Raw genomic sequence first — 26,814 nt, 5'->3', positions numbered from 1 at the left:
CAGGGGCATCAATGCCCCACTCTATTTCATTATTAGATGTTTCATTTTGAGTAGTGCCATTATTTCTTTTCATGTCTTGCGCAAAGCAAACTTCTATGGGTGAAGTACTGGGAAGATCCCTTACAGTGGAGGATTAAGAAGCTCAGATTCAGGTGAACTTATGTTGTGAACTAGCATGTATCACTGGAAGAAGTTGAAGATGTAGGATGGAGAGAAAAGTTGAGACTAATTTTGTAATTGAGAAATTTAATATCAATTTATTGTGAATCAAGTATTGAATTCTAATTTGTACCAATGTTGTTAGCACATTTTCAGCAATAATTTCTGCCGCATGCAGCAAAACCCCATTAACCCTTTCCTGTTCATTAACCAGATACTACCTTTCAAACCCATCTCTTCATGTTTTCTCACTATATCAAGAACTGGGACCATTTTATGAATTTTCTGTCCTAATTTATAACAATGTTTATTTGATGAGATAGTTACTTAATAAAAATATGCACAAATACATATACAAATTATGTTGATTGTTTTGTTAGTGACACCTGTCCCTTAATTCAGTAATGATGTCCCCTCAGAGGTGTAAATTTCAATCATCGATCATTGATGTTTGTATAGTTATAAGAGATGTTTGAGTTAGATCTGCTGTAGGGAGCTTGCAACGAGTTGCATAATGTTGGCGCTATGAACTTGGAATGAATAAGCCAGTTCTCGAACTGTATATCTTTGGGCACAAAAATCAGGATGCCCCATGAGATAGTGGAATCCAGAGTACAGAATTTGCTTATTCTTCTTTCCTCCTGGTCTTACTATTAAGACAGTGTGCCTTAAAGTGTGATGCAGCTTGATGGGCATGTTGTTGTCATTCTGACCAATAGGTAAAAATTCCTTCCAATAATTATTATCAATACTACCCTGTTTCAAGGAGAGTTTGAGTACCTTGGAAAAGTTTTCTTTGCCCTCCCCTGGAATATTGACCATTTGAGAGTTGAGAAAACAGGATCTGATGAAATTTTGACCATTCAGACATAGTGTCCAGTTTTCTGAAGTTGCAAGAGTTTCACCTCACTGCTCGTGGAGCTGGCTTCAAAGAGGGCACCCAAATGTGTGTTTGATGTTCCTTACAATAAATCTGGAGGATATGGAAGAGCTTTGCTAATGAACCTTCTGTGGTTCTCTTACACATCACTGATGCACAGTCTAAATTGGCCACCATAGTAGTAAGGAGATGACAACTGCTTTCTATACTAAGACTTTGTTGTTTTTTTTATTGTAGTAGTTTGAAGAAAGCTAAACTGGGGCAACTAATTCAAGTGTTGGATCTTCTCACTTTTCAGAAAAGTGGCAACTGAGGTCTGGGAAATGCTTAACATATTCCAGAGTTTCTCCTTCAACATATGTGAGAGGTAAAATATTAGGCTGACTATGTGTGGGTTGATATATGAGTTTTGTTTTAGCAACATTCAGGGTCAGGCTGGGTTTTGTGTGCAGAATTGGAGAGAGTGAGAGTGACTTTCAAGTCTGGTGCAGAGTGCAAAACACCACGATCATCTGCAAACTGTTGATCGCAAATATCTGTTCTATAGTGCATTCCCTAAGACTGAAAAAATCCTGCCTGAGGCATATTGTGACTTTAGACATTCCATAAGAAGGTGCAACAGCTCACCTCTTGAAGCATCAACTGTCCTCTTGTGTCACTGTTAAGAACAGTCACATGGAGAAATCTTTAATCTATGTCAAACCCTGTCAAGCCTAAAATGACCAGTATAGATGGATTGTTTACACCACATTGAAGTACCAACATTTTAATGGAGTGACAGGTTTTACCTGTTGTTTCATTCTTCTGAGAGGTTACTGTTTCAAATGTTGTGTTTTTGCTTCCTGTAGATGGTACAATGGTGAAAGTGTCTGTCACTGAAGGAATACTTGACACTATAAAATGAGAAGTATTGCTGATTATGATACAAATATTCACAACAGTTCAAAGCAATTGTTTACAACACCGTGTCAGAATCCCAAAACACTATGGTGTTTTTAACTCTTAATTCCAAAATATTTTTTCAATAGGAAAAAGAGGAATGCAATAGAAAAAATACCCACAGGTATAAATTCAGTGGCTGGCTACCAAAAGAACTTCTGTGTGGAATCAATAGTATTTAACACATAAAGGTGTCAAAGAAAGTTCACACAGAAAGCAACTTGAGATAACGAAGGTAATGATCATCACTCCACCACTTTTCACCCCTTGGCAGTGACCCATCTCTTGCAGGTACTTTTTGTGGTTTCCTCTTCCAGGAATATGCAAAAAAGGGGCTGAGTCAATGACTGAGTGTATCGCTGGACTTCTAATCTGGAACCCTAAGTAATGTTCTAGGGACCTGGGTTCAAATCCCATCATGGCAGAGACTGGAGTTTGAATTCAATAATAAAAATTGTGGAGTTAAAAGTATAATGATAACCACAAATCCATTGACAATTTTTGGAAAAACCCACTTGCTTCCCTAATGCCCTTGAGGGAAGGAAACTGCCATCCTTACCTTACTGGCCTACATGTGACTCCAGACACACACCAATGTGATTGACTCTTAACTACCCTCTGGGCAATTACAGATGGGTAATAAATGCTGGCCTGTCCAGTGACAACCTCATTCTATGAATATTTTTTTTTTAAAAGCCTTAAAAGAAATTGACCACTAGTTAACAGTATTATTAAGCTGCTGTGGACTAGTGCATGCCTATTATGCTCTGGAAATCCCTGCACACAGTTAAAGAAATGAAGGACATATGTCTGTCTCTGACCGCCCACAAGCAATTATTTTTTAAAAAAGGAATCAGGAGAAAAGCATTTTAATCAACCTACAAAGCTTAGGATCTCAAAAATCAACTGTTCAACTGTCAACGTCAACTTTACAGGAGTAACCAAATATTCCTGCAATATAGAACAATTCAAATACAACCAAATAACCTGGCTTTTATTCTTTTTTGGAGTAACCTCCTATTTCTAATCCAAGTGCAATTGACCTTACTAAAATTGTCATTTTCATTGAGCTCCATGGAGGAGTAAGTTTTCTCACAGGATTGTCCCTAAACCACCTCATTAACTATATCCCATGAATCCATGCACCCCAGTCACCTGATGCTATATTAAATCTCCTAGTCATCGTAGGTAAAATAGTCATTGCTGCCAGGATATCCTGAGATCCGAGTGCCTTGATCATTTTTGAAAGGCCCTTGCACAACCAATCGAAAATTGGCAGTGCAGAGCCAGTCTGTACAATTTGCGAAATTTACCCCAAACATGATAGACAAAGGGAAATTGTCACACTATAAAATCTGCACGTCCCCTGCGCTGTTAACTCACTTACTTGGGACAGCTTTATCCAACCTGCATGAGCACCAATAGCTGTGCCACCTACTTTCATCGCAATCCCTTCCTTTGTGTCATTCCTGCTAATGAGAGAAAGTGAGGACTGCAGATGCTGGAGAGTCAGACTCAAAACGTGAGGCACAGGAAAAGCACAGCAGGTCAGGCAGCATCTGAGGAGCAGGGGAGTTGACATTTCAGGCATAAGATCTTCATCAGAACTGTGGAAGGGGAAGAGGGCTGAGAGATAAACAAGATGGTGGGTGTGAGGTGGGAGGGAGGTAGCTAGAAAAGCAATAGGTGGATACAGGTGGGTGCTGATGGTGATAGGTCGGAACAGAGGTTAGAGAAAAGAGGTGGGAAGGAAGACGGACAGGTAGGACAGTTCAAGAGGGTGATGCCGAGTTGGCGGATTGGATGTGGGAGGAGGGGAGATGAGGAAACTGGTGAAATCAATGTTGATGCCATGTGGTTGAAGGGCCCCAAGGTGGAAGATGAGGCATTCTTCATCCAGTTGTCCAGTGCCTTGGATCTGGTGGTGGAGAAGGCCCAGAATTTTCATATCCTTGGTGGAGTGGGAGGAGGTGTTGAACATTCATTTATGAACAAATTTTTAAAAAGTAAAAATAATAAGAATGATAATCTCAGTAATAGCCTTTCACTGTTCACTAGCAAGAATCTCATCTGGACGGCCAGGATTTAGTTTGAAAATATGACTTTTCAGTGTTAATGTAGAGAAGGGCCCCACTGGACATCTCATCCAATTTTTTTACACATAGCCCATTTCATTCATGCTCTGGGAAAATTCTGCTGTGTGTGTGTGTTGTGGTAGTATTTCTTCTCATACCTAGTAAAAAAATAAGTTCACTCCTTTTGTTAATCCAAAAAAAAGCCTTGTTAAATTGGCTCCTTTTTAAAGTTTAGGTCTTGGAGAAGGTATGCAGAAGTGAAGGAATCCTTTCTAACTTAATCTTTTTGTAACCAATAAAGGGAATAAGTGAATTAAGGAAAGGAACAAGTTTTTCCTTGTCACCTGGGAGCTTAACTGTATGTGATATCCCTCTTGGAACCATACGAATGAGCAACCTTGCCAGCATCTAGTTGCAACATACTTATTAGCAAACAATAAAGTAATAGTTTTTACTGTTTCAATTTATGAGACAAAGATGCCTGCGTTCTCAGTTGAGAAATGGAAATTATTTCAATTGATATGCATTCTTATTATCCAGTTGTACCCTGCATTATGATTAAAGGGGTCATTCTATGATCCTATTTTTCCAGCAGGGAGTATGCTTGCAGTGAGTGGCAGTCAGTGACAGGCCTGAAAATTAAACTTGAACCTCTGACTTGTGCTCTCTGATAATAAATGCTCCCAACTGGGGAACTGCAAAATTACTGTTTTGTGGCGAGTCCCTTGTCATTTGCCTTGACAAAATCCTTCATGTTCTGTCAAATCTTTTATTTTTTACACCAGCCATCATCTGACTGCCTAAGGTAATAAAAATCTGTACTTTGAAACATCTGTTACATGAACTTATTTTTTGTGTAATTATGATGTCTATTGTACTGTTTAGTGCACTGGGAGGCTCCTTAAAATTAATTATTATTGATCAGGAAAGACATTTACACTCAGAGGAGCATACCTTTTGTCTCCAAAACATGGCTGCAGTATGGTTGCCTCTGGCTTTCTGGCTGCCAGACAGTAAGCCAAGGCACACCTGCAAAAAAAGCACAGAATCTGCTCACTCTCCTAATTACTAGCTGTACCTACATGCTGACTTCCTGTAATACATTAGAAGAACCCCAGAACCCTCTGTACTGCAGCAGTTTGTTGCCTCTCTGCTTCAAATAAGGTTCTGCTTTATTATTCTTGCTGCTGAAGTGCACATTGCTAGAATGCATACAACCCTTTCTTTGGAGTCTTACTGGCCTTAAAGTTAATGACTTGTATTATTCCAAATTCATAAACCTTTGTGTTGAAAGCTGAAACATTAAAACACTTACCTGGGATTCTCGTAGTTTGCTGGCTACCTGCATCTTGTGAACTTGTGTTGCCCCATGTCACTGATGATTCTGATGTATTTGTTTTAACAGTTGTAGTCTCTCCTCTGGTTGTTATTCCTAGGGCATAACATTCATAGAATAGTTTTCTATTTTCTGTTAATAAAAGATTAATGACCAGATTCAATGGTAACACACTCAGTTCTTAAAGCTGAGGATGATCAGAGATAGGTACCATTAGCCTATGAAGTTTTATTTTGCTTATCAACATTACACTGGATGATTGTTAATGTCAGGTGTTGATGCAATGAAAATTGTGGGTACGTGGAGAGGAGGTGCACGAGAAAATGGGCAAGGGCACTGATCGGGCATAAGGCACAGGTAATTTATTTTCCTTAAAGTTTTACTGGTAAATTCTCTGATCAAATGTTCCACCAGAATGTGGGGTAGTTGTCTAATTTGCATTGAAGGCAGGGTCTTAATTAGCTCTGTGTACACATATCATCATCCTTTTGTTCCAATCATTTCCCATTAGGTTTCACTATATCCCTGGGACACATTGTGGCCTTCATTATTGAGCAAGAAAAGGGATAGGCACTTCATCAGAAGTAGCAAACTAATAAACTGTCCATCCTAAAGCGTCACCTCTTCTTTCTCCTTTAGATGGTTATAGAACTGGAATATTTTACAAACTTTTTTAAATCAAAATACTTAACAAAGTTGTTTCAATGTATTCATGGTGCAATCTTTATTGTTCACTGAAAATTGAATTAAATTGAATTGAATTTATTGTCATGTGTACTGAGGCACAGTGACCGTGGCAGTCTTTTTATGGTAATTGATCATACTTTCATAAAGGAAGTGCTCAAGTATAAATGAGACCAATTATAGGGATGTGCTAGTTTACATCCAGAAGCCTAAGGCAAGTAGGAAAGCAATAAAAGGAGGTAAGGCTATAATTTTCCAAAATTCAGTAGATGTTGCACCATTACTAAACCCAAAAAATGTGACTTATTTAAAATAGAAGATAGATATAAGTTAGGAAAATATTTAATAATTAACTTTGCTCAGAATATTTTGTAAGTTATTAGAGTTAATAAAATAGAATCATTAAAAACAATTTTTAAAAATTGATAGAATTAAGCACGGTTAAACAGTGTGATTTTTCTAAATGACAGGCATGCTGAATCAACCTTTAAGAATTCCTTGTAATGACAATTAAGGATAGTTTCAAATTAAAAGGCTGATATTTAGGCAATACTCCCTTTAAGTCCATGTAGAAAAAAAACTTCAGAAATGAATTTGAATATCTGTGCAAATATCATCCTTTAATTTCAAATCTATCCTAAAATGTTCTTACAAAGAATTCTACTCAGATGAGTAGATTGATGAATATCAAAAGGCAAATTAAAATGATAAGAGGAAATCTATAGGACTAAAAATCCAGAAAGTTGTAGACTGTGGTATTTCACAATGGTTTCTGTTAGGTTTGCTGTATATAAATAGTTGGATATAATGTTGGCTCTGAGGGAACAATATTGGAATGATTTAGTGTCACTCAATTAGTACAGAGGTAAGAAAAATTTGATTACTATTTTGGATAAAAATACTGCAGGAAGACATAGGTGAAGCTTGAATGGATGAAGAAGTGGCAGATAGGGTGCAAAGTATGGACAACGTAGAAACAAGAGTATATAGTATGTGGCAACTATACCTTACCTCATATGGTCTTAAATTTATGAGAAGAACATGATAAAAATGATATGTAAGAATATGCAGAAACAGATACAAGCACACAATAAGTCCATGATCCACGTGTAATTTATTCTTGTATCAATCACGTTGAATCATGCAACCAGGCTTTTATTTTTTTATTTATTATTAATGAATGTTAGCTTGTTGTGGTGAAATTCTCTGAGCTAGATTTGTCTTATGGTGGTGGAGGAAGTAATTGGTAACCTGGATGTAGAATGCAATTATGGGCATGAGGATGCAAAAATATTGGTCAAACCACCAATTTTTGTTGACTGTCTCTAGTAATTTTCTAGGGTGTGTAAGCTGTGAAGGACATTTTTTTTTCTGTGATTGGAAAACTGTAACCTACACTCAATCATTGAGACATATTAAGGATACTATCTTAAACAATTGCTTGCATTTAGTCAAGCATTGCCTTGAAGAAAGGGTCCAGAGAAAATACAGGCTTCAAACACAATAGCAACATCATTGAAAATCACTTGGATGGGATAAAGACAATTGTTACCTTATGTGGCATGGTCGGAGCAAGGAAAGGGGAATAAAGAAACAACTTTGTGAACAGTTCGGTTACCTACTTCAGAAGACATGCCAGGACAACTGTTGATGGGCTGACCACTTGAGACATACCATAGTTTGTAAGATGTCTCAGAAATCAGTGTTGTTGTGAGTAAGTAGTATTACTTAGAAATTTAGTAACAGGTAACTCGTTAAGTGGAATGAAGTCTGAGTTGTTGTGTGCCATTAATATTTGGATCAGAAAATTTAGACCCAATGAGGAGATTTTACAGGTACAACACAAATTATCAAAGGTGGCAGCACACTTTGGTATATAAGATCATTCAAAGGATATGGGAAACACCAGCTTTGTATCTGGAGGCATATAATCCAAAGGTGGAGACAAATATTCAGCCTGGCTCAGATTTTAATTAAACCGCAGCTACACTGTGTTGTATGTAATTTTGAGCAGTATTATTTGAAGTATCAAAAAGAGAGAAAATGTTGTTTATGTTCACTCAGATATTATTAGGAATACTTATACTAAGATATTTCATGTTAAATTGTTTCTACTTGTATGTGATATACAATAAGGGGACAAATACTTAAGTGTATTAAAGAATTAAGGGTGATGCAGAAAAAATATCACTTATTAGAATTTGGAACTCTTTGTCACAAAGCTTTCTAATCATGTTGTGATTGTTAACACTCATTTTGTTTTATAATCTAAACTGGAAGTAACCACAAAACAAAATAATTGTAAGTCTGTATCTTAGGGGAATGAGGGATCAAGTCAATGCAATTTTGTTAATGCCAAAGTATTTGACTGTCTAGTGTAAACAGTGTTAAAAACAAACATAAAAACAAATGATTTAGGAGCAGGAGTGGCTCATTCAGGCCCTCATGCCTGCTCCAACATTTGATAAGATCATGGCTGATATAAGTATGGCCACAATTTTGACCTAACCCCAATAACCTTTGACTCCTTATAACAAATATCTGTTGAGGTTGTTGGATTTATTTCGGTAGATGTCACAGAAGTTGTGGAATTATTTTTGGTATTACTTGAAAGAGGAATTGAAGAAAAATGTAATGAGATATTTTTAATAAAATTTAATAAAAGCTGCCCGGGATTCTGTTAATAATTTATCACAAACATTCTGTTAATTTCATAATTTAAAATTGCTTGCATTTACAGTCAGTTTTAACAGAGTTTCCAAAAAATGCCATAAACTAACAGTGTTTTTGATGCAAAAATATATTTGAAGTATTTAGATAATAATGAGATAAAATAATTTCAGTGTACTTCAAGCGATTGTGTTGAAAGCTTCATAAAACAGAAAGGGTCAGTAGAGGATGTTTAGAAAAAGCTTTGTTCTGCAAATAGACTCTGGCTGGCTCAGCCAACAGGAACCAAACCCTGTTTCCTTGGGCATAGAGGAAGTTGTATCACCAGCCAGTAGATTGAATCTTATTCAAAGCTTTGATGAAATTATATTCATCTTCCAAAAGATGTTTTGGAAGATGAATATAATTTCATCAAAGCTTTGCATCTTTACAGAAACTCTGGTGAACAAACATTAGTAGGCAATGTGCCAACAGGTTTTGGTTCTAGCCAATAACAGCTTTGGCATGATCATTTTTATTTTGAAATATGAAAGATGTTGGGCAATTTGAATATAAGGGCATAGAAACAAGGCCACAACGAACAAAATCTTGACTCTTCAACAATTAGTTGCAAAGCATTTTTGCATTTTGGTTTCTAACTTGTTTATTTGCAGCAATGCAGCAACCCCAAAGGAATCGGACCCATGCATTTAGTTTGCATGCATTACTTTAACTTTAAAGTATTGACCAAAGTAACTGCTATATTTCTTCATTCATTGTTCTGCTTTACACACAGCATTGTATTTGCATTGGCATGAAGACTCAATCCCAATAATTCCACATAAAGATGTTTGAAGGAATTAAGGAAGTTAAAAATTCACCTATGTCACCCAAATGACAATGCAAAAAAATCAGTCCTTGCCATGGTCACTGGGTGTCTGTCCGGGTCTCTAGTTTGGATCGGTATTGGTCCTTGGCTGTCTTAATGGTTCTGCGAAGGTCATACTTGGATTCCTTAAATTTGAGTAGTTCTCCTGATCTGAAGGCCTCACACCTGGTTTTTAACAGGTTCTTTATGTCCTGATTCATCCAGGATTTCCTGTTGGGAAACACCCGGATTGACCTCCTCAGTATGCAGTCCCCCACACACTTGCTGATAAAGTCTGTGACGGTGGTGGCATACCCGTCCAAGGTACCTGCGGACTGTTTGAACATGGCTCAATAAGCCGATTCCAGACAGCACCGGAGTTGATCCTCTGCCTCCTCCGACCAGCACTGGACCTGTATCCACGAGTTTCACCAGTTTTCTCATTTCCCCTCCCTCCACCTTCTCCCAGATCCAACCTTCCAGCTCAGCAATGCCCCCATGACCTATCCTACCTGTCCATCTTCCTTCCCACCTGTCCATCTTCCTTCCCACCTATCCACTCCACCCTCCCCCCCCGACCTATCAAAAATACCCCCACCTTCATCTACCTATTGCACTGTCAGCTACCTTCTCTCTAAGCGAAAGTGAGGACTGCAGATGCTGGAGATTAGAGTTGAGATTAGAGTGGTGCTGGGCATGCACAGCAGGTCAGACAGCACCTGAGGAACAGGAAAGGGAACCCATTCAATACAGTAGGGTGCAGGGATGTGATACTTATTGTTCCCCGGTAATGATGCATGAGGCATTAAATAAATGTTATAGAAATATATAATTGGATCCTATGCTTAATGTAGGATAGTCATGAAAGTTTGCTCCTTGATTGAAATAAATGCATTTGCAGATTAGGAAAATACTTAGCCTAAAAGGGGCGACTGTACATTGTTAAAATCCCCAACTTCACCCACACCATCATCCTGCATTCACCCCTCCCCGCCTCCTCCACTCACAAGCAAAGAAGAAATATTACAACACAGATATAGCAAGCCAACCAAATTAGCATCACTATCATTGGATTCGTAACACAGTGAAATTAAGACATTCAATAACTCTAAACATTTCACATTTCTTCCTAACCAGACTTTACAAATAAAAGAACATCAAGTTTATAACTTAAAAAAATCAATTTATTATTAACAATGTAACTTTAGTAGAACAAAGATAAAACAAGTGATTGAAGCAATATTTGCAATCTTTGATCATAACTTTCAATCACACACAGACAGACACAGTTAAAGAATATGTTAAAGAGAAAATAAAGGAATTATAGCTTGCCACTCAATGAAACAGTTTCAAATGATGAATGCCAGGTCTTCATGAAACCTTTGGACAATGAGATGTTCACAGGCACATAGAACTGGATAACTTGCTTGATTCTAAAGTCACAGATTAGTGCAAACAATTTCAGCAGATTCCTAGGAATATTTACTTTTTTTAGCCAATGGGCTGAGACGTGGCAGATGGAGTTTAATTTAGATAAATGCGAGCTGCTGCATTTTGGGAAAGCAAATCTTAGCAGGACTTATACACTTAATGGTAAGGTCCTAGGGAGTGTTGCTGAACAAAGAGACCTTGGAGTGAAGGTTCATAGCTCCTTAAAAGTGGAGTCGCAGGTAGATAGGATAGTGAAGAAGGTATTTGGAATGCTTTCCTTTATGGGTCAGAGTATTGAATACAGGAGTTGAGAGGTCATGTTATGGCTGTACAGGACATTAGTTAGGCCACTTTTGAAATATTGCATGCAATTCTAGTCTCCTTCCTATCAGAAAGATATTGTGAAACTTGAATGGGTTCAGAAAAGATTTACAAGGATGTTGCCAGGGTTGGAGGATTTGAGCTATAGGGAGAGGTTGAATAGGCTGGGGCTGTTTTCCCTGGAATGTCGGAGGATGAGGGATGACCTTATAGAGGTTTATAAAATCATGAGGGGCATGGATAGGATAAATAGACATAGTCTTTTCTCTGAGGTGGGGGAGTCTAGAACTAGAGGGCATAGGTTTAGGGTGAGAGGGGAAAGATATAAAAGAGACCTAAGAGACAACTTTTTCACTCGAAAGGTGGTACGTGTATAGAATGAGCTGCTAGAGGAAGTGGTGGAGGCGAGTACAATTGCACCATTTAAAAGGCATCTGGATGGGTATATGAATAGGAAGTGTTTGTATGGTCCAGGTGCTGGCTGATGGGATTAGATTGAGTTGGGTATCTGGTTGGCATGGATGAGTTGGACCGAAGGGTCTGCTTCCATGCCATACATCTCTATGACTCTATGACTCTATGACTAGGATCCTTTACTTAGATCACTCAAAAAATTGATAACTGGAGAATAAACTAGAGGGAAAAGCAGAACAGCAAGTTTAGAAATGTTTTCTCCACATACAGTTATAGAATCATTGGGTCATATAGCACTGAAACATGTTCTTCAGACCAACTCATACATGCTAACCTGGCTTCCTAAACTAAGCTATTCTCATTTGCCTACATTTGGCTGAAATCCCTCTAATCCTTTCCTGTCCACGTATCTATCCAAATGTATTTTAAATGTTATAATTGCACTCAACCCTTTCACTCCTCTAGCAGTTGTTCCATATATGCACCACCCTCTGTGTGAAATAGATGTCCCTAAAGTCCCTTTTAAACCTTTCCCCTCTCGGCTTAAACCTATGTCCTTTGTTTTAGACTCCTCTATACTGAGGAGAAAATTTGGCTATTCACTTTATATATGCCCCTTAGGATTTTATAACCTTCTTAAAGGTCACTCCCCTCAGTCTCCCATGCTCCAGGGAAAGAAAGTCCCAGCCTATCCAACCTTTCCTTGTCGATCTTTTATTCACCCTTTCCAGTTTAATAACATCCTTCTAATAGCAGGGCAACCACTATGTAGTACTCCAAATGTGGCCTTACCAACATCTTATACAACTTTAACATGAACGTCCCAACTCATGTGTTCAATGCTCTGACTGATGAAGGCAAGCGTGCCAAATTCCTTTTCCACCAGCCTATCTATCACCGATTCCACTTTCAAGGAGCTATCTACCGTCACCCCTAGGTCTGTCTGTTCAGGAACACTCCCCTGGGACCTACAATTAACTGTGTAAGTCTGACCTTGGACATCTACAGAGAGATAAAGAGTTAATATTTTGAGTCTTGTGTGACTCTCCTTCACATCTGTTTCTCTCTCCACAGATGCTGCCAGATTTCAGTTCCTCCAGTAATTTTTCTGTTTGTTTGACATTTCCAGCATCCAAACTATTTTGTTTTTATTCTTAACACCAGCTCTGTCAAGCCCTTTCAGAATCATATATTTGTTGATAAGATTACCTTCATCTTTCTAAACTCTAATGAGTAGAGGCCTTAACTAGTTTAGCCATTCTTGATAAGTGAATCCTTTCATCCCAGGGATCAGCCGAGTGAATCCCTTTGGATAGTTTCAAATACCAATGTATGATTTCTTTAAAACAGTGACCAAAACTGTACAGAGTCTCACCTCTGTGGCCTCACCTACACCTTGTAGACATGTAACAAGACTGTCTATTTTTAAACACTTTTAAACAGAGCTTTGATGGGTGGCACGGTGGCACAGTGGTTAGCACTGCTGTCTCACAGCGCCAGAGACCCGGGTTCAATTCCCGCCTCAGGCGACTGACTGTGTGGAGTTTGCACGTTCTCCCCATGTCTGCGTGGGTTTCCTCCGGGTGCTCCGTTTCCTCCCACAGTCCAAAGATGTGCAGGTAAGGTGAATTGGCCATGCTAAATTGCCCGTAGTGTTAGGTAAGGGGTAAATGTAGGGGTATGGGTGGGTTGCGCTTCGGCGGGTCGGTGTGGACTTGTTGGGCCGAAGGGTCTGTTTCCACATTGTAATGTAATCTAATCTAATTGAAAAAAACTCCAGCCTGAAAGCAATAAAGGATAAACTTCTTTTTTATATGCTGCACCTGCAAGCTAACATTACATGCTTCATGTATAAGAACACCCAAATCCCTCCTCTGTGCTATGCTTTGTTGGAGGTTCTTTGAATTTAAATAATAGTTCTGTCTTTAATCCTTTTTACAAAAGTACATAACATCACTGTCTCCTACATTAAGCTCCAAATGTCAAGTTTTTGCCAGTCACTCAACTGGCATGTATCCCCTTGCAGATTCCTTATGTCCTTATTACAACATGCCCTCCCATCTATTTTTGTATCATCAGCAAATTTCGACACATTACATTCTGCTCCCTCCTCCAAGTTACTAATGTAAATGGTAAATAATTGAGGCCCTTAGGCTAATTATTATGGCACTCATTAGTTATAGATTTCCATCCTAAAATGACCCATTAATCCCAAATCTCTATCTAATGTTTGTGTAATCAATTCCAATTCATGCTAATACATTACCATCAACACTGTGTGGTCCTATCTTGAGCAATAATTTTCTTTTTGGCACCTTATACAAAGACGTATGAAAATCCAAATCTGCTACATCTGCTGGTTCTTCTTTATCAATACTGCTTGTTATATCCACAAAGAACAATCGGAAAATTGTTTTCAATTTTGAAGTAACTCGACAGAGGCTGGTGTCCTATCACCTAGTCACACTTTATTTGTATATGGAAAATACTGATAGCTGCCTCAGAGCCAACTTTTGGAGTAAACAGTGCCTCTGACATTCCTGTTTATATCTATCAGCCAGGAATCCCTGAAGGACAGACTGCACCTGAATTGGAATAGGACCAAAATACTGGCAGGGAAATTTGCTAGAGCTGCTCGGGAGGACTTCAACTAGTAATTTGGTGGGGAGGGTTGGGGTTCACAAGGCAATAGTGAGGAAAGGGTTCAATATGAGACTGGTACAATTGAGAAAAGAAATGAGTCAAACAGTCAGGACAGGCAGGGACAAAGCAGAGAACAAGGTAGGACTGATAAATTAAACTGCATTTATTTCAATGCAAGAGGCCTAACAGGGAAGGCAATAAACTCAGGGCATAGTTAGGAACATGGGACTGGGGTATCATAGCAATTACAGAAATGTGACTCAGAGATGGACAGGACAGGGAGCTTAATGTTTCAGGATACAAATGTGACAGGAAGGACAGAAAGGGAGGTAAGAGAGGAGGGGAAGTGGCATTTTGATAAGCTGTGCTGAGGAAGGATATTCCTAGAAATACATCAGGGAGGTTATTTGGTTGGAATTGAGAATTAAGAAAGGGATCATCACCTTATTGGGATTGTGTTATAGACTCCTAACAGTCAGCGGGAGATTGAGAAACAAATTTGTAAGGAAATTTCAGTTATCTGTAAGAATAATAGGGTGGTTATGGTTGGGGATTTTAACTTTCCATACATAGACTGGAACTGCCATAGTGTTAAGGATTTAAATGGAGAGGAATATCTTAAGTGTATACAAGAAAATTTTCTGATTTAGTATGTGGATGTCCCGATGAAAGAAGGTGGTAAACTTGACCTTCTCTTGGGAAATAAGGCAGGGCAGGTGACTGAGGTGTCAGTGGGGGAGCACTTCGGGGCCAGCGACCTTAATTCTGTTAGTTTTAAAATAGTGATGGAAAAGAATAGACCAGATCTAAAAGTTGAAGTTCTAAATTTGAGGAAGACTAATTTTGATGGTATTAGGCAAGAACATTCAAAAGTGATTGGGGGCAGATGTTTGCAGGTAAAAGGATGGCTGGAAAATGGAAAGCCTTCAGAAATGAGATAACAAGAGTCCAGAGACAGTACATTGTTGAAAGGGTGAAAGAAAGGCTAGTAGGTATACGGATTGTTGGACAATTAAAGAATTTGAGGGTTTAATTAAGAAAAAGAAGGAAGCATATGTCAGGTATAGACAGGATAGATCGAGTGAATACTTCTAAGAGTATAAAGACAGTAGGAGTATACTTAGGAGGGAAATCAGCAGGACAAACAGGGGACATGAGATGGTTTTGGCAAATAGAGTTAAGGAGAATCCAAAGGGTATTTAAAAATACATTAAGGACAAAAGGGTAACTAGGGAGCAAATAGAACCCCTCAAAGATCAGCAAGGTGGCCTTTGTGTGGAGCTGTAGGAAATGGGGAGATACTAAATGAGTAATTTGGATCAGTGTTTACTGTGGAAAAGGACATGAGCGTTATAGAATGTCAGGAAATAGATGGTGACATTTTGAAAAATGTCCATATTACAGAGGAGGAATTGCTGGATGTCTTGAAACACATAAAGTGGATAAAATCCCAGCACCCAATGAGGTGTACCCTAGAATTCTGTGGGAAGCTAGGGAAGTGATTGCTGGGTCCCTTGCTGAGATATTTGTATCATCGATAGTCACAGGTGAGGAGCCCGAAGACTAACAGAGATTGGCTAATGTGGTTCCACTGTTTAAGAAGGGTGGTAAGGACAAGCCAGGAAACTATAGACCTGTGAGCCTGACGTTGGTGGTGGGCAAATTTTTGGAGGGAATCCTGAGGGACAGGATGTACATGTATTTGGAAAGGCAAGGACTGATTAGGGATAGTCAGTATGGTTTTGTGCGTGGGAAATCATGTCTCACAAACTTGATTGAGTTTTTTGAGGAAGTAACAAAGAGGGGGGATTGATGAAGGCAGAATGGTAGGCATGATCTATGTGGACTTCAGTAAGGCATTTGACAAGGTTCCCCATAGGAGACTCATTAGTAAGGTTAGATGTCATGGAATATAGGGAGAACTAGCCGTTTTAATACAGAACTGGCTCAAAGGTAGAAGACAGAGGATGGTGGTGGCGGGTTGCTTTTCAGTCTGGAGACCTGTGACCAGTGGAGTGCCACAAGGATCGGTACTGGGTCCACTACTTTTCACCATTTATATAAATGATTTAGATGTGAGCATAAGAGGTACAGTTAGTAAGTTTGCAGATAACACCAAAATTGGAGGTGTAATCGACAGCGAAGAAGGTTACCTCAGATTACAACAAGACCTTGATCGAATGGGCCAATGGGCTGAGGAGTGGCAGGTTGAGTTTAATTTAGATAAATGGGAGGTGTTGCATTTTGGGAAAGCAAATCTTAGCAGGATTTATATACTTAAAGGTAAGGTCCTAGGGAGTGTTACTAAACAAAGAGACCTTGGAGTGCAGGTTCATAGCTCCTTGACAGTGGAGTCACAGGTAGATAGGATAGTGAAGAAGGCATTTGGTATGCTTTCCTTTATTGATACAGGAGTTGGAAGGTCATATTGCAGTTGTACAGGACATTGATTGGGCCACTTTTGGAATATTGTGTGCAGTTCTGGTCTCTTTCCTATCGAAAAATGTTGTGAAACTTGAAAGAGTTCAGAAAAGATTTACAAGGATGTGGCCAGGTTTGGAGGATGTGTGCAATAGGGAGAGGTTGAGTAGTCTGGGGCTGTTTTCCCTGGTGCATCGGAGGCTGAGGGGTGTCCTCAGTGAGGTTTATAAAATCATGAGGCGTATGGATAGGATAAATAGACAAAGTATTTTCCCTGGTATAAGGGAATCCAAAACTAGAGGGCATAGGTTTAGGGTGAAAGGGGAAAGATATAAAAGGGACCTAAGGGGCAACTTTTTCACGCAGAGGGTGGTATGTGTATGGAATGAGCCACCACAGGAAGTGGTGGAGGCTAGTACAATTTCAACATTTAAAAGGCATCTGGATAGGTATATGAATAGGAAGGGTTTGGAGAGATATGGGCCGGGTGCTGGCAGGTGGGACTGGATTGGGTTAGGGTATCTGGTTGGCATGGATGAGTTGGACCGAAGGGTCTGTTTCCCTGCTATACATCTCTATGACTCTCTGATTCTGTGGACCAGATTAACAAGCCTATTCCGGGAGCTCATATTCCATGGAGTCCACTTGGCTTATCTCATTACATCACTACATCTTTCGCCCAATCATGTGGACTCTATCTGGTTGTGTTAAGCTTTTCTCAATGTTCTGCTATTTCGAGATTTTTTTTCCAGTGATGGGTGTTAGGCTAACTGGCCAGGACTTACTTGCTTGTGGGTGATCAGTTTACACTAAACGGCCAGGCATTTTATGCGCCTATAGAGGATGTTTATTTCTGACATGGAACCAGGTATCTTCTGCCTCCTAGCCTGTTTTGTAGCACACAAGGTCTTTTGGAGACAGGCAGCTTCTCTCTTTTAGGCTGTTTTATAAGCAGGTACCCTCAATGTTTTAGTTTGCTTTTTACCACAGAAGGAATGGCAGGGTGGTGGGGAACATTGAAGAGTAAATCTTTCAGTCAAAGAGGGTGTGGAAATGTGTTACACAAAGTTACGTCAGCATCAGAGCTGCAGCATGTGCCAATAGCTGATTCAGGAAACAGTTTATGCGCTGGAAGGAAATGGTGATGCGTTAAAGCTGAAGGAGATGAATGCTTAGTGAGTGCGGATGAGCTTTAGCCAGTAAGTGGATACTGCCACAATTTGTTAGATATTGGTCCAGGGGTTCAGCCAGAGTCAGTCAGACACTTGGAGTTAGCTGAGTCTAGGAATCTATATCTTTGCAATCCAGTAATTGGGCCACGTGGTCAAGTGTAAGCAGTCTAATGATTTACAGGGAGGTCAGTCAGCATCACTAATAGTCTGGGAGCCTATCAGGGCAATGCATGACATCTTGGAGAAAGTGGGTAGATCAAGTCTGGGGATGAGCTTCGCTGTACTGGCTCACTGAGAGAAAGGTGATGATGAAAGGTGGATTGTAGATATTAGAGTGGGATATCTTAGTGAATGGGACGGGGCTGGGACCTTTCGAAGGAAAATTCATGTAGGTCATGGTTACTCAGGCTTCTACGCATGGAGGTTGTGGGGCCAACAAGAACCTCCTGCATCATGGTTTCTGTGGGTAAAACATTCACGTTAAGTGATGTACAGAAGATCAACTGAAACTGTGGGAAGGCTGAAAGTTCATCAGGGCCACAAAAACAACATAAAATAGAATTTGAAGAATAGGGGAATGCATGGGTCATAGGTAGTGTCTGCAATTTACATTCACAAACATAAGTTGGAACCTCACAACATTGGACTGAAAGTCAACTGTGCAATAGGTTTACAAAATGATGGGACCACACATAAAGTAAAAGGAGCAAGTTACTGTTTCCATCCACAGGGTGAAGTTTGGAATATTTGTTTTGTGGCCCTGCGAGAGGCAATTGTAGTTATCATATCTTCATTGATTAAACAATATTATCTATCTGCCTTCAAATCGCCATTCCTTTTGAGGTCAATAATTGTCAAAGATTAGATTAGATTCCCTACAGTATGAAAACATGCCCTTCAGCCCAACAAGTCCATACAGTAACCTACCCAGACCCATTCCCCTACATTTACCCCTGATTAATGCACCTAACAGTATGGGGCAATTTAGCATAGCCAATTCACCTGACCTGCACATCTTTAGATTGTGGGAGGAAACCAGAGTGCCCAGAGGAAACCCACGCAGACGCAGGGAGAGCGTGCAAACTCCACACAGTCAGTTATCCGAGGCTGGAATTAAACCCGGGTCCTTGGTACTGTGAGGCAGCAGTGCTAACCACTGAGTCACCATGCCACCCTTGCAGCTTATGATTATGGCTTCAAGCAGTCATGAGCGTAAAATTATTCCCATTGACTGCTTCCTTGTTGTGTAAGTTCAATAAGTTCTATTGTAAGAAGGAGCTTAAAAGTTAAATCTGACATTCCCATTTGATAGATGGGATTTGTCCCATTGACAATCTATAGCAAGAACTGGAAGATAACTTGTAGCAGCTTCCATAGCCCTACGCAGAAAAGTCACCAAGTCTATTGTGATGTGAAAGGTACGGTTGCAAGTGAGGTGCATTTCAAGGTGTCTTCCTAGCAGAAGTCTGGAGGCATTGGTTGACAACTGTGCATTTGGAAAAGTCACACATCTTGGAGTTCCTTGTCACAGATTGATAGTTTATATGCCTTAATATGTGAGACGATAATAGTCAACATGATTATGATGTGAGGGGTCAGGCATCCCTTCAATAACACTGTGCGATTCCTCTGACTTTCCTTACAGATTATTTGCTAATGGATCTGAAATGTCTGAAGTCCATCCTGCTATGGTGGTCTTGCAACTACTGACAATTAATATGAGTAGAATGTAGTGTCCTTTAGAAAGCCCAGCAAGACCAGCAATATCCAAAGAGAGAAGCAGCAGGACAGAATCCATTCAGAATGCACGCAGGAATGCTAAGAACTAGGGCTTATTGGCTTCACTCCAGATATGGACAAATGTTAAAATTGCAATACTGCAGATTAAGGAGATATGGAGGCTCTGGGGAAGGGGCTGGTACCTGGTAACTAGACAGAATCTAGTACTGACCATGTCTACTGCCATTACTGTCACTTGCTGTTCTCTAGATATGAAATGCAACTGGAAAACACTGGGGACAATAAAATTGCATGATAAAAATACTGTTTCTTCCAGAGGTCCTCAGTCCATACAGAGATGGCTGTTGGGAGCAAATTGTTCAGGACAGTAGGGTACATCAGGACCCATGGCTCTAGATGGTCTGTACTGTTCACATCAAGGACAGAACCACCGCACTCACATCGGGGTCAGCTAACTGTGCTGAGCTCAGGTTGGGCCCCTGTGCTCCAGTCAGGGGTGAGAGCAGCACTCAGGCTTGTTATTTCTGACTAGCAGACAGATGGTAACCTCTCTGAGACCAGATCATGGCAACTGTAGGAAAGGCACAGATTGTTGCAGTACTATGGGACAGTGCTGCTCCTGCTTCTTGTAGTACCATAGTGGAACAAGCCATAAACCATCTGATGATAAAGTTTTGATGCCTGGTCCACTCCAACATGGCTTTATAGTATATCGCAGATGTCATTGCAATATGCTGTGCCCTTTCCAATTTGTACAGACAATGGAGGATGTCTTGGATGCAAATTAAATTGAGGAACAAGAAAAATCGGTTCAATTCCAGCCTCGGGTGACTGTCTGTGTGAAGTTTGCATATTCTGCGTGGGTTTTCTCCGGGTGCACTGATTTTCTCCCACAGTCCAAAGATGTGCAGGTTAGGTGAATTGGCCATGCTAAATTGCCCATAGTGTTAGGTGCATTAGTCAGAGTGAAATGGGTCTGGGTGGGTTATTCTTCGGAGGGTTGGTGTGGACTGGTTGGGCCGAAGGGCCTGTTTACACACTGTAGAGAATCTAATCTAATTTTAAAAAATCCTCTGAGGCTGAGGCTGAAGATGAAGCTCAGCATCAGGACATTAACCAAGAGGGTTATCCATGAGAGAAGGACACAGCAATGATTCAGAGAGGTTGAGTGGCCAGATTGTATTTATTGTCTGCTACTTCCTGGATGACTTTTCTGGGTTCAGATTTTGATTATTTTCATATCAGAGTGCTTATCTGAACAGCCAGCCCCTACTTAGTATAAAGGACATGGCTAACTTGTAAGTTTGCTGTTCTTCATTTTTCCTGCTGCATATTAAATGTTATGTGATCCATGTTCATATGGAAATTATTTCTTCAGTCTAGCCAAAGACAAACTAACAATGCAGAAACTGCTTTATATCTTCATTAGGGAAAAGACAACAGTGAAACAGACAGTGGAGTTACATCTCAGTACACTAATGTGATTTAGCTCTGAAAGATATGTGCTGGCCTGACCTTGGAACATTCCCTGGATTTTGTCTTTAATCTCCATGTCCTTCAGATTAACAAGTAACACCTTGACTGTAGTCCTTAAATTCAACGCTCAAGGATTCTTGCGGCTATCTGCAGTCAATGACTCTGTTGCTTTGAGAGATGAACAATGCGAGGTGATTGCAATTTATTACATCTTTGGAACTTACTAAGATGTTCCTCATCATTCACAGGAGTGTAACCTAACCAGGTCCTAAAATGAAAATAATAGTACAACAAAAATTGTAACAATGCAAGTGAAAACATATTGACAAAAATAATGGTGCATATACATTGATGTAGCACTGATGCCACCTACGTTTCCTCAGTTTGTTTTCGTTTTCCTCTTCTTCCCAGCACATCTGAGTGCATTTATGAATTCTGCAGCCAGGGTACTTTGTGATTGACCCTGTTGACTTGGAAGACGTGGGTATTTGTCCTTTAATGTCTTTGGGTCTTTCTCAGAAGATTATGTGGCTTGGCAGGAAGGGCTGAGGAAGGGGGCGGTGGTGATGTGAAGTGAACTGAAAGTGACACTTGGTTGGTTGGTTGGTGGACATATTCAATAACTCTGGTGCCTATAAGTATTGAATCATTTCTTTGTTCAAGCTATTTTTGTTAATCTGGCTCATTGCAATCTACAAAGTTGACTTTTATTCTATGGGAGAAACCTCCATCTAGTGGAACTTTAAGAGCCATTGCATTTCTGATATATTTCTAAGTTACTTCTGTAAGCAAGTTTCTGGATCATATTTCACCATGATTTGTCATAAACCTATTCCTTGTCTTCTTCCCTTTATGAAGAGACCCCTTTGTGAGTACCATGGGGATGATATAGTATTATAGGACCACACTGTACCCCTTGTCTATAATACAGCTAATGTAAAGCAGCATGACAGGGAACACATTATTATGTACTCTATCACAAACATACAACTGGAATCCTTAGCATGTCTCATTGGTAAGCATTTATTCTTCCCAGTTCTCCAGTTTGAAAGTCATCACAAGGCTGTGGTTTCCCCGAAAGAATGCTAATATTAGGCGCTGTAAAACTTAATGGTTGTTAGTGGCAGCCAAATGTGAATAAAATCTAACCTCTGAATATACATGTCAACTTATTAAAAATTGTGCTATGCTGTTTTGTTTCATTGTTCATTGCAAAATTTAGCATACTATCCTCTATGTAGGACTTGTATAGGATTAAGAATTAGTGCATTGTAAATATAAAAACCAATTACGAAGCAGATTCAAGTGTTGCTTTTTAACTGAAATACAATAACCAGTCTTTTTCTTCATTGTTGAAAATTTCCGACAAAAATACTTTAATAGTACGGTTCTAATGCTTCAAAGGTATGTAAAATAAATGTTGAAGTAAATATATACTGAAGTTGCTTAGGACAAACAGTATCTCAGGACATGATCCATGGGCACCAACCATGCTCATCCTTTGACCATTACATTGATACTTAATTTCTCCTCCCTTTCAGGCACCTAGTCACATTTTAATTGACCAAGTGGCTCAGGATACCTAGCAAAAGGTGATAACATAATATTACTGCCATATGCACTAATCAGCCATTAATGAATTTTGAGAAGATTTGTAGCTCAGGTTGAGGTTCTGGAAGGTTCCAGCTCAGCGAGCAAACTACATCCAGAACTATTCAGCCATCTTTGGCTACAATGCTGCAAAATATTTAAGGATCTTACACATTGTACTGGACAGGAAACTCCATCATAACTTCATATTAATAATGCATTCCTTCATATGAGTAATATATATTACACCAGAATATTATGTGGCTACTTTTCATTTACATCGTCAAGGAATATTTTGAATGTTTTGAAAAGAAGCACAGTACATTTGTATCCGTTTCCTCAAAACTAGGTATTCGTTCCTTTATGTTTCTAATTATTAATCGCTGATACACTTTTCCATCTACTGTACCTATACTAGAGACTTGCACACCCTTTACATGTATTTCTATGTGTTCTGTCATTATAGGAGAGTACTATGAAAATATAATGCTAGAGATCCACAACAAAGAAGAAGTAGGACACTTGAGTTCAGTAGCCAAATCTCCAGTTCTCTTTTAATCCGAAGAAAGCAGAGCTAAGGTCACCATAGATCAGTTGTGATCTTATTGAATTACTGAGTGGGCTCAATGGGCTCAATGATCTATCCCTGCTCCTACTTCTTTTGGAATAAAACATACTTTGATGTCAGATATTTCCCCTTTCCCATTATCAGTTTGAATCTGGACAGACATCCAGTATTGAGATATCAACAAACATAGATGAATAGCTAATTACATTTATGTATATTCTCCTCAGACAGCATCTTCTAAACCCACAACAACAACCCTCTAGAAGGACAAGGACAGGAAATACTTGGGAACACCACAACCTACAAGTTCCCCTGCAAGCTGTTTACCAACCTAATTTGGCGTCACTCGGTCAAAATCTCAGAACACCCTTCCTAATGGCATTGTGAGTTGATTTACACCAAATGGATTGCTGCGATTCAAGAAGACGGCTCACCATTCCCTTCTCAAGTGCAACCTGAGTGGGCAATGAATGCTAGCCCAGCCAGTGATGCCCATATCCCATGACTGAATTGAAAACAAAAGCAAGTGAACAACTAAATGGCATTGATGTTTTTTTCACCATTATCAAAATAACTCATTGGAAGACAATCATGGGTTTAAGGTAAAAGCTGCTATACTGCAAAGGTTTTTAATTTTTAAAAAAATCATTAGTAAAGGTTTTTCAAATCATAATGATGAAATATGGCATTCCACAAAAGAAAATTACTGTTTCAGGACCATAAGCATGTTCAATACTTATTAACTTAAAGGTATACCTCAAACAAAAATGTATAAGTTTTGTAAGGGTGTTAAAGCAAGACAAATAATGTGAAAGTGGGAGTTCTTGCCAACTCAGTAATTTCCATTTGAGGTTAGTCTGGAGCTGAGGTAAGTGAAGGTTTGGTGAAATGATTAAAATCAGGGATGATAGAGAGGTTAGCATTAGTTAAGATTTGATATTTCAGAGACCTGAGCTGTTGGAGGAGGTTACAGCAACAAAGGAAAGCCAAGCATGTGGAAATTATTCAAATGTCAAAATCAAAGTGCTGCCTAATCAGGAACCAATGTGAGTCGGCAAGCATTGAGGTGGTAGATTGAACTTGTCTTGGTATAAGGGAAACTGGGAAAGGCAATAAAAAGCTTATTGTCAGTCTTGGCTACACTTAGAGTCATAGAGTCATAGAGATGTACAGCATGGAAACAGACTTTTCAGTCCAACCTGTCCATGCCAACCAGATATCCCAACCCAATCTCGTCCCACCTACCAGCACCCGGCCCATATCCCTCCAAATCCCTCCTGTTCATGCACCCATCCAAATGCCTCTTAAATGTTGCAATTGTACCAGCCTCCACCACTTCCTCTGGCAGCTCATTCCATACTTCAACCACTCTCTGTGTGAAAAAGTTGCCCCTTAGGTCTCTTTCATATCTTTCCCCTCTCACCCTAAATCTATACCTCAAGAACAAATACAAAAAGGAAAGTGCATTTTACTGGCCTCTGACAGTCAATCTAGTCAATATGGGAAGGGAAATGTGTTATGGCAAGTCACAAAGGTGTCCAGAAGATTGCCTACATAAAAATGGCTTTCAAGGTATGTGTATTTCAATCTTTGCTGGTATGATCAATGCATAGACATTCTCTGAAAGAACTTGCAGAGGTGCTTTCTATCCTTTTGGGCTTGTTGTCCCTTCAACACGAAAGCACCCAACAGTAAGAGTTCTCAGCGTGAATAGCAAGGAATAAGGCACTGAACTGCATGCAGACACATTTATGCTGTTGGAATTTCCCTTCATGAGACATAAGTATCGGGAATAGTATTTAGCATATTTCCAGTCTGTCTGATATAGATTGGCAGAGAGCTCAAGGACATGAAGCCAATCAGCAGAGATTGTCATTAGTCAGATAATGTATTGGCACAAGGCTCCAAGTCTTTAAAAGTTCTTGTAAGAAGGGAAGTGAATTTTCCTGTTATCTAGCCATTATTGTTTCTTCAACCAGAATCATAAAATATGACAACTGGTTATTCTTCTCACTTGCTATTTTTGGAAACATCCCAAATGCCACTGGCTGCTAGAACAAGTAACCATTTGTCAAAAAACAACTAATTGCAACGAGAGCAATTTAGGATCTCCTAAGGATATGATAAAATACATTACAGTCAAGACTTCTTTCCTCTGTCTTCAAAGGTCATTTGTTCCCCTTTATAATCCCTACAATAAGGTGTTTTTTATTGTTGAGTAGTTAACGGGAGGTCATTTCAATGATCAATTTTCCAGCTTATATATCTGTAACTTCGATAGCCACAAATTCTCAACAATTCTAAAATGGTAGGTACTTTGTAAAATTTGCCTGCTCAAGCACAACGACAAAACAATTAATATTCATAATCACAATGTTCAGAGTATGAATATAGAGAAACAGTAGCATATTATTGCAGCTATATTGAGTGGCAGAAAACATCATTTTTAAATATCTGAGTAATAGTACAAAAATACACGAACAATAAACAGAAAATTACAATTATCTGAGGGAAACTTAAGAAAAAGTTCAGTTTTCTGATGAATGTTTTTGAAGGAACAAACTTAAAATTAATTTTCTCTGACCTTGGTTTGAAAGCAAGAAATATTAAACATGTTATAAGGATTTGTGGGGGGAAAAAAGTAATGCTGTTGGGAAGGCTGAACACCTTCTTTTGTTTTTTGTGAATACTTTACTAAGCTGTGGTCTGTAGACCTTTGGTAGTATGTGGATTAACACCAAAACCAGTGTTGTCTCTAATTGAAATAGATTCTCATTAAACTAGCTATTTTAACCTAAAGTAGGACCAAAAGAAGCTAGACATAAGGCATTCCTACCTTTTTGAACCTGAAACAAGAAGAAAATCAGGAAGATGATGACTCTTAAATTTGCCATTTTTCTGTTGCTTTAATGCAGAAAGTAGGACTGAAATATATTTTCCCAACCTTGCTCTGCCTTGGAAGTGGAAAAGGTGTATAAGTGCTTGGGTCTGTACTGATTATTCATGGTGTTTCCTTTAAAAGAATAGGAGGAAGTAGCATGAGATCACATGGGAATGAAGACCATAGACTGTTTGCTTTTGTAATGCTCTAATCTGATTCAGAGGGTGTGAGAATCTGCATTTAAAAATTCACAAATAATTGACATCAATTTTATTTTAGTTGAAGCCCAGCTCCTAAAACATTTTTAAAATTATCTATTATCATATAATTAAAATATCAATTCCAATTTTTAAGTGTATTTTTTCTTAAGTCTATTCTACAACAGAATACACACTATCACAAAGGAGCCAGTTTCTAAATTTGGACAATATTGTTACATATGTTATAAATGACTTAAGTTCCTAACCCTTTGTTGGATGTTAGGCTTTTCTCTTTGTTCTTTCTCTTGCTGAAAGCTACTCTATTCCAAGGCACTATCTGATGTTGATTTCACTACTTTTCAAGACT

The 26,814-nt window shown here is 39.2% G+C and overlaps 1 protein-coding gene across 5 annotated transcripts in view; it reads right to left on the bottom strand.

Annotated features, from left to right (window-relative positions):
- The window catches only part of ecscr (endothelial cell surface expressed chemotaxis and apoptosis regulator), a 38,629-nt gene extending 12,290 nt beyond the window's left edge, over positions 1-26,339 (bottom strand). For 2 of the 5 annotated variants that reach the window (XM_043703696.1, XM_043703697.1), the window contains exons 1-4: positions 26,203-26,339; positions 5,369-5,485; positions 5,008-5,082; positions 1,828-1,932 (exon numbers count right to left, since the gene is read on the bottom strand). In XM_043703696.1, the coding sequence (XP_043559631.1) occupies positions 1,828-1,932; positions 5,008-5,082; positions 5,369-5,485; positions 26,203-26,260 (355 nt within the window). In that variant the 5' untranslated portion in view covers positions 26,261-26,339. The remainder of the gene's footprint in view (positions 1-1,827; positions 1,933-5,007; positions 5,083-5,368; positions 5,486-26,202) is intronic. The other 3 variants (XM_043703698.1, XM_043703700.1, XM_043703701.1) reach the window with 3 other exon arrangements.
- Between the last annotated feature and the right edge of the window lie 475 nt (positions 26,340-26,814).

The sequence above is a fragment of the Chiloscyllium plagiosum genome, chromosome 14 (genome assembly GCF_004010195.1).
Source record: "Chiloscyllium plagiosum isolate BGI_BamShark_2017 chromosome 14, ASM401019v2, whole genome shotgun sequence".
In the NCBI taxonomy this organism is placed as follows: domain Eukaryota; kingdom Metazoa; phylum Chordata; class Chondrichthyes; order Orectolobiformes; family Hemiscylliidae; genus Chiloscyllium; species Chiloscyllium plagiosum.
This window is presented reverse-complemented; position numbering and strand designations above follow the sequence as displayed.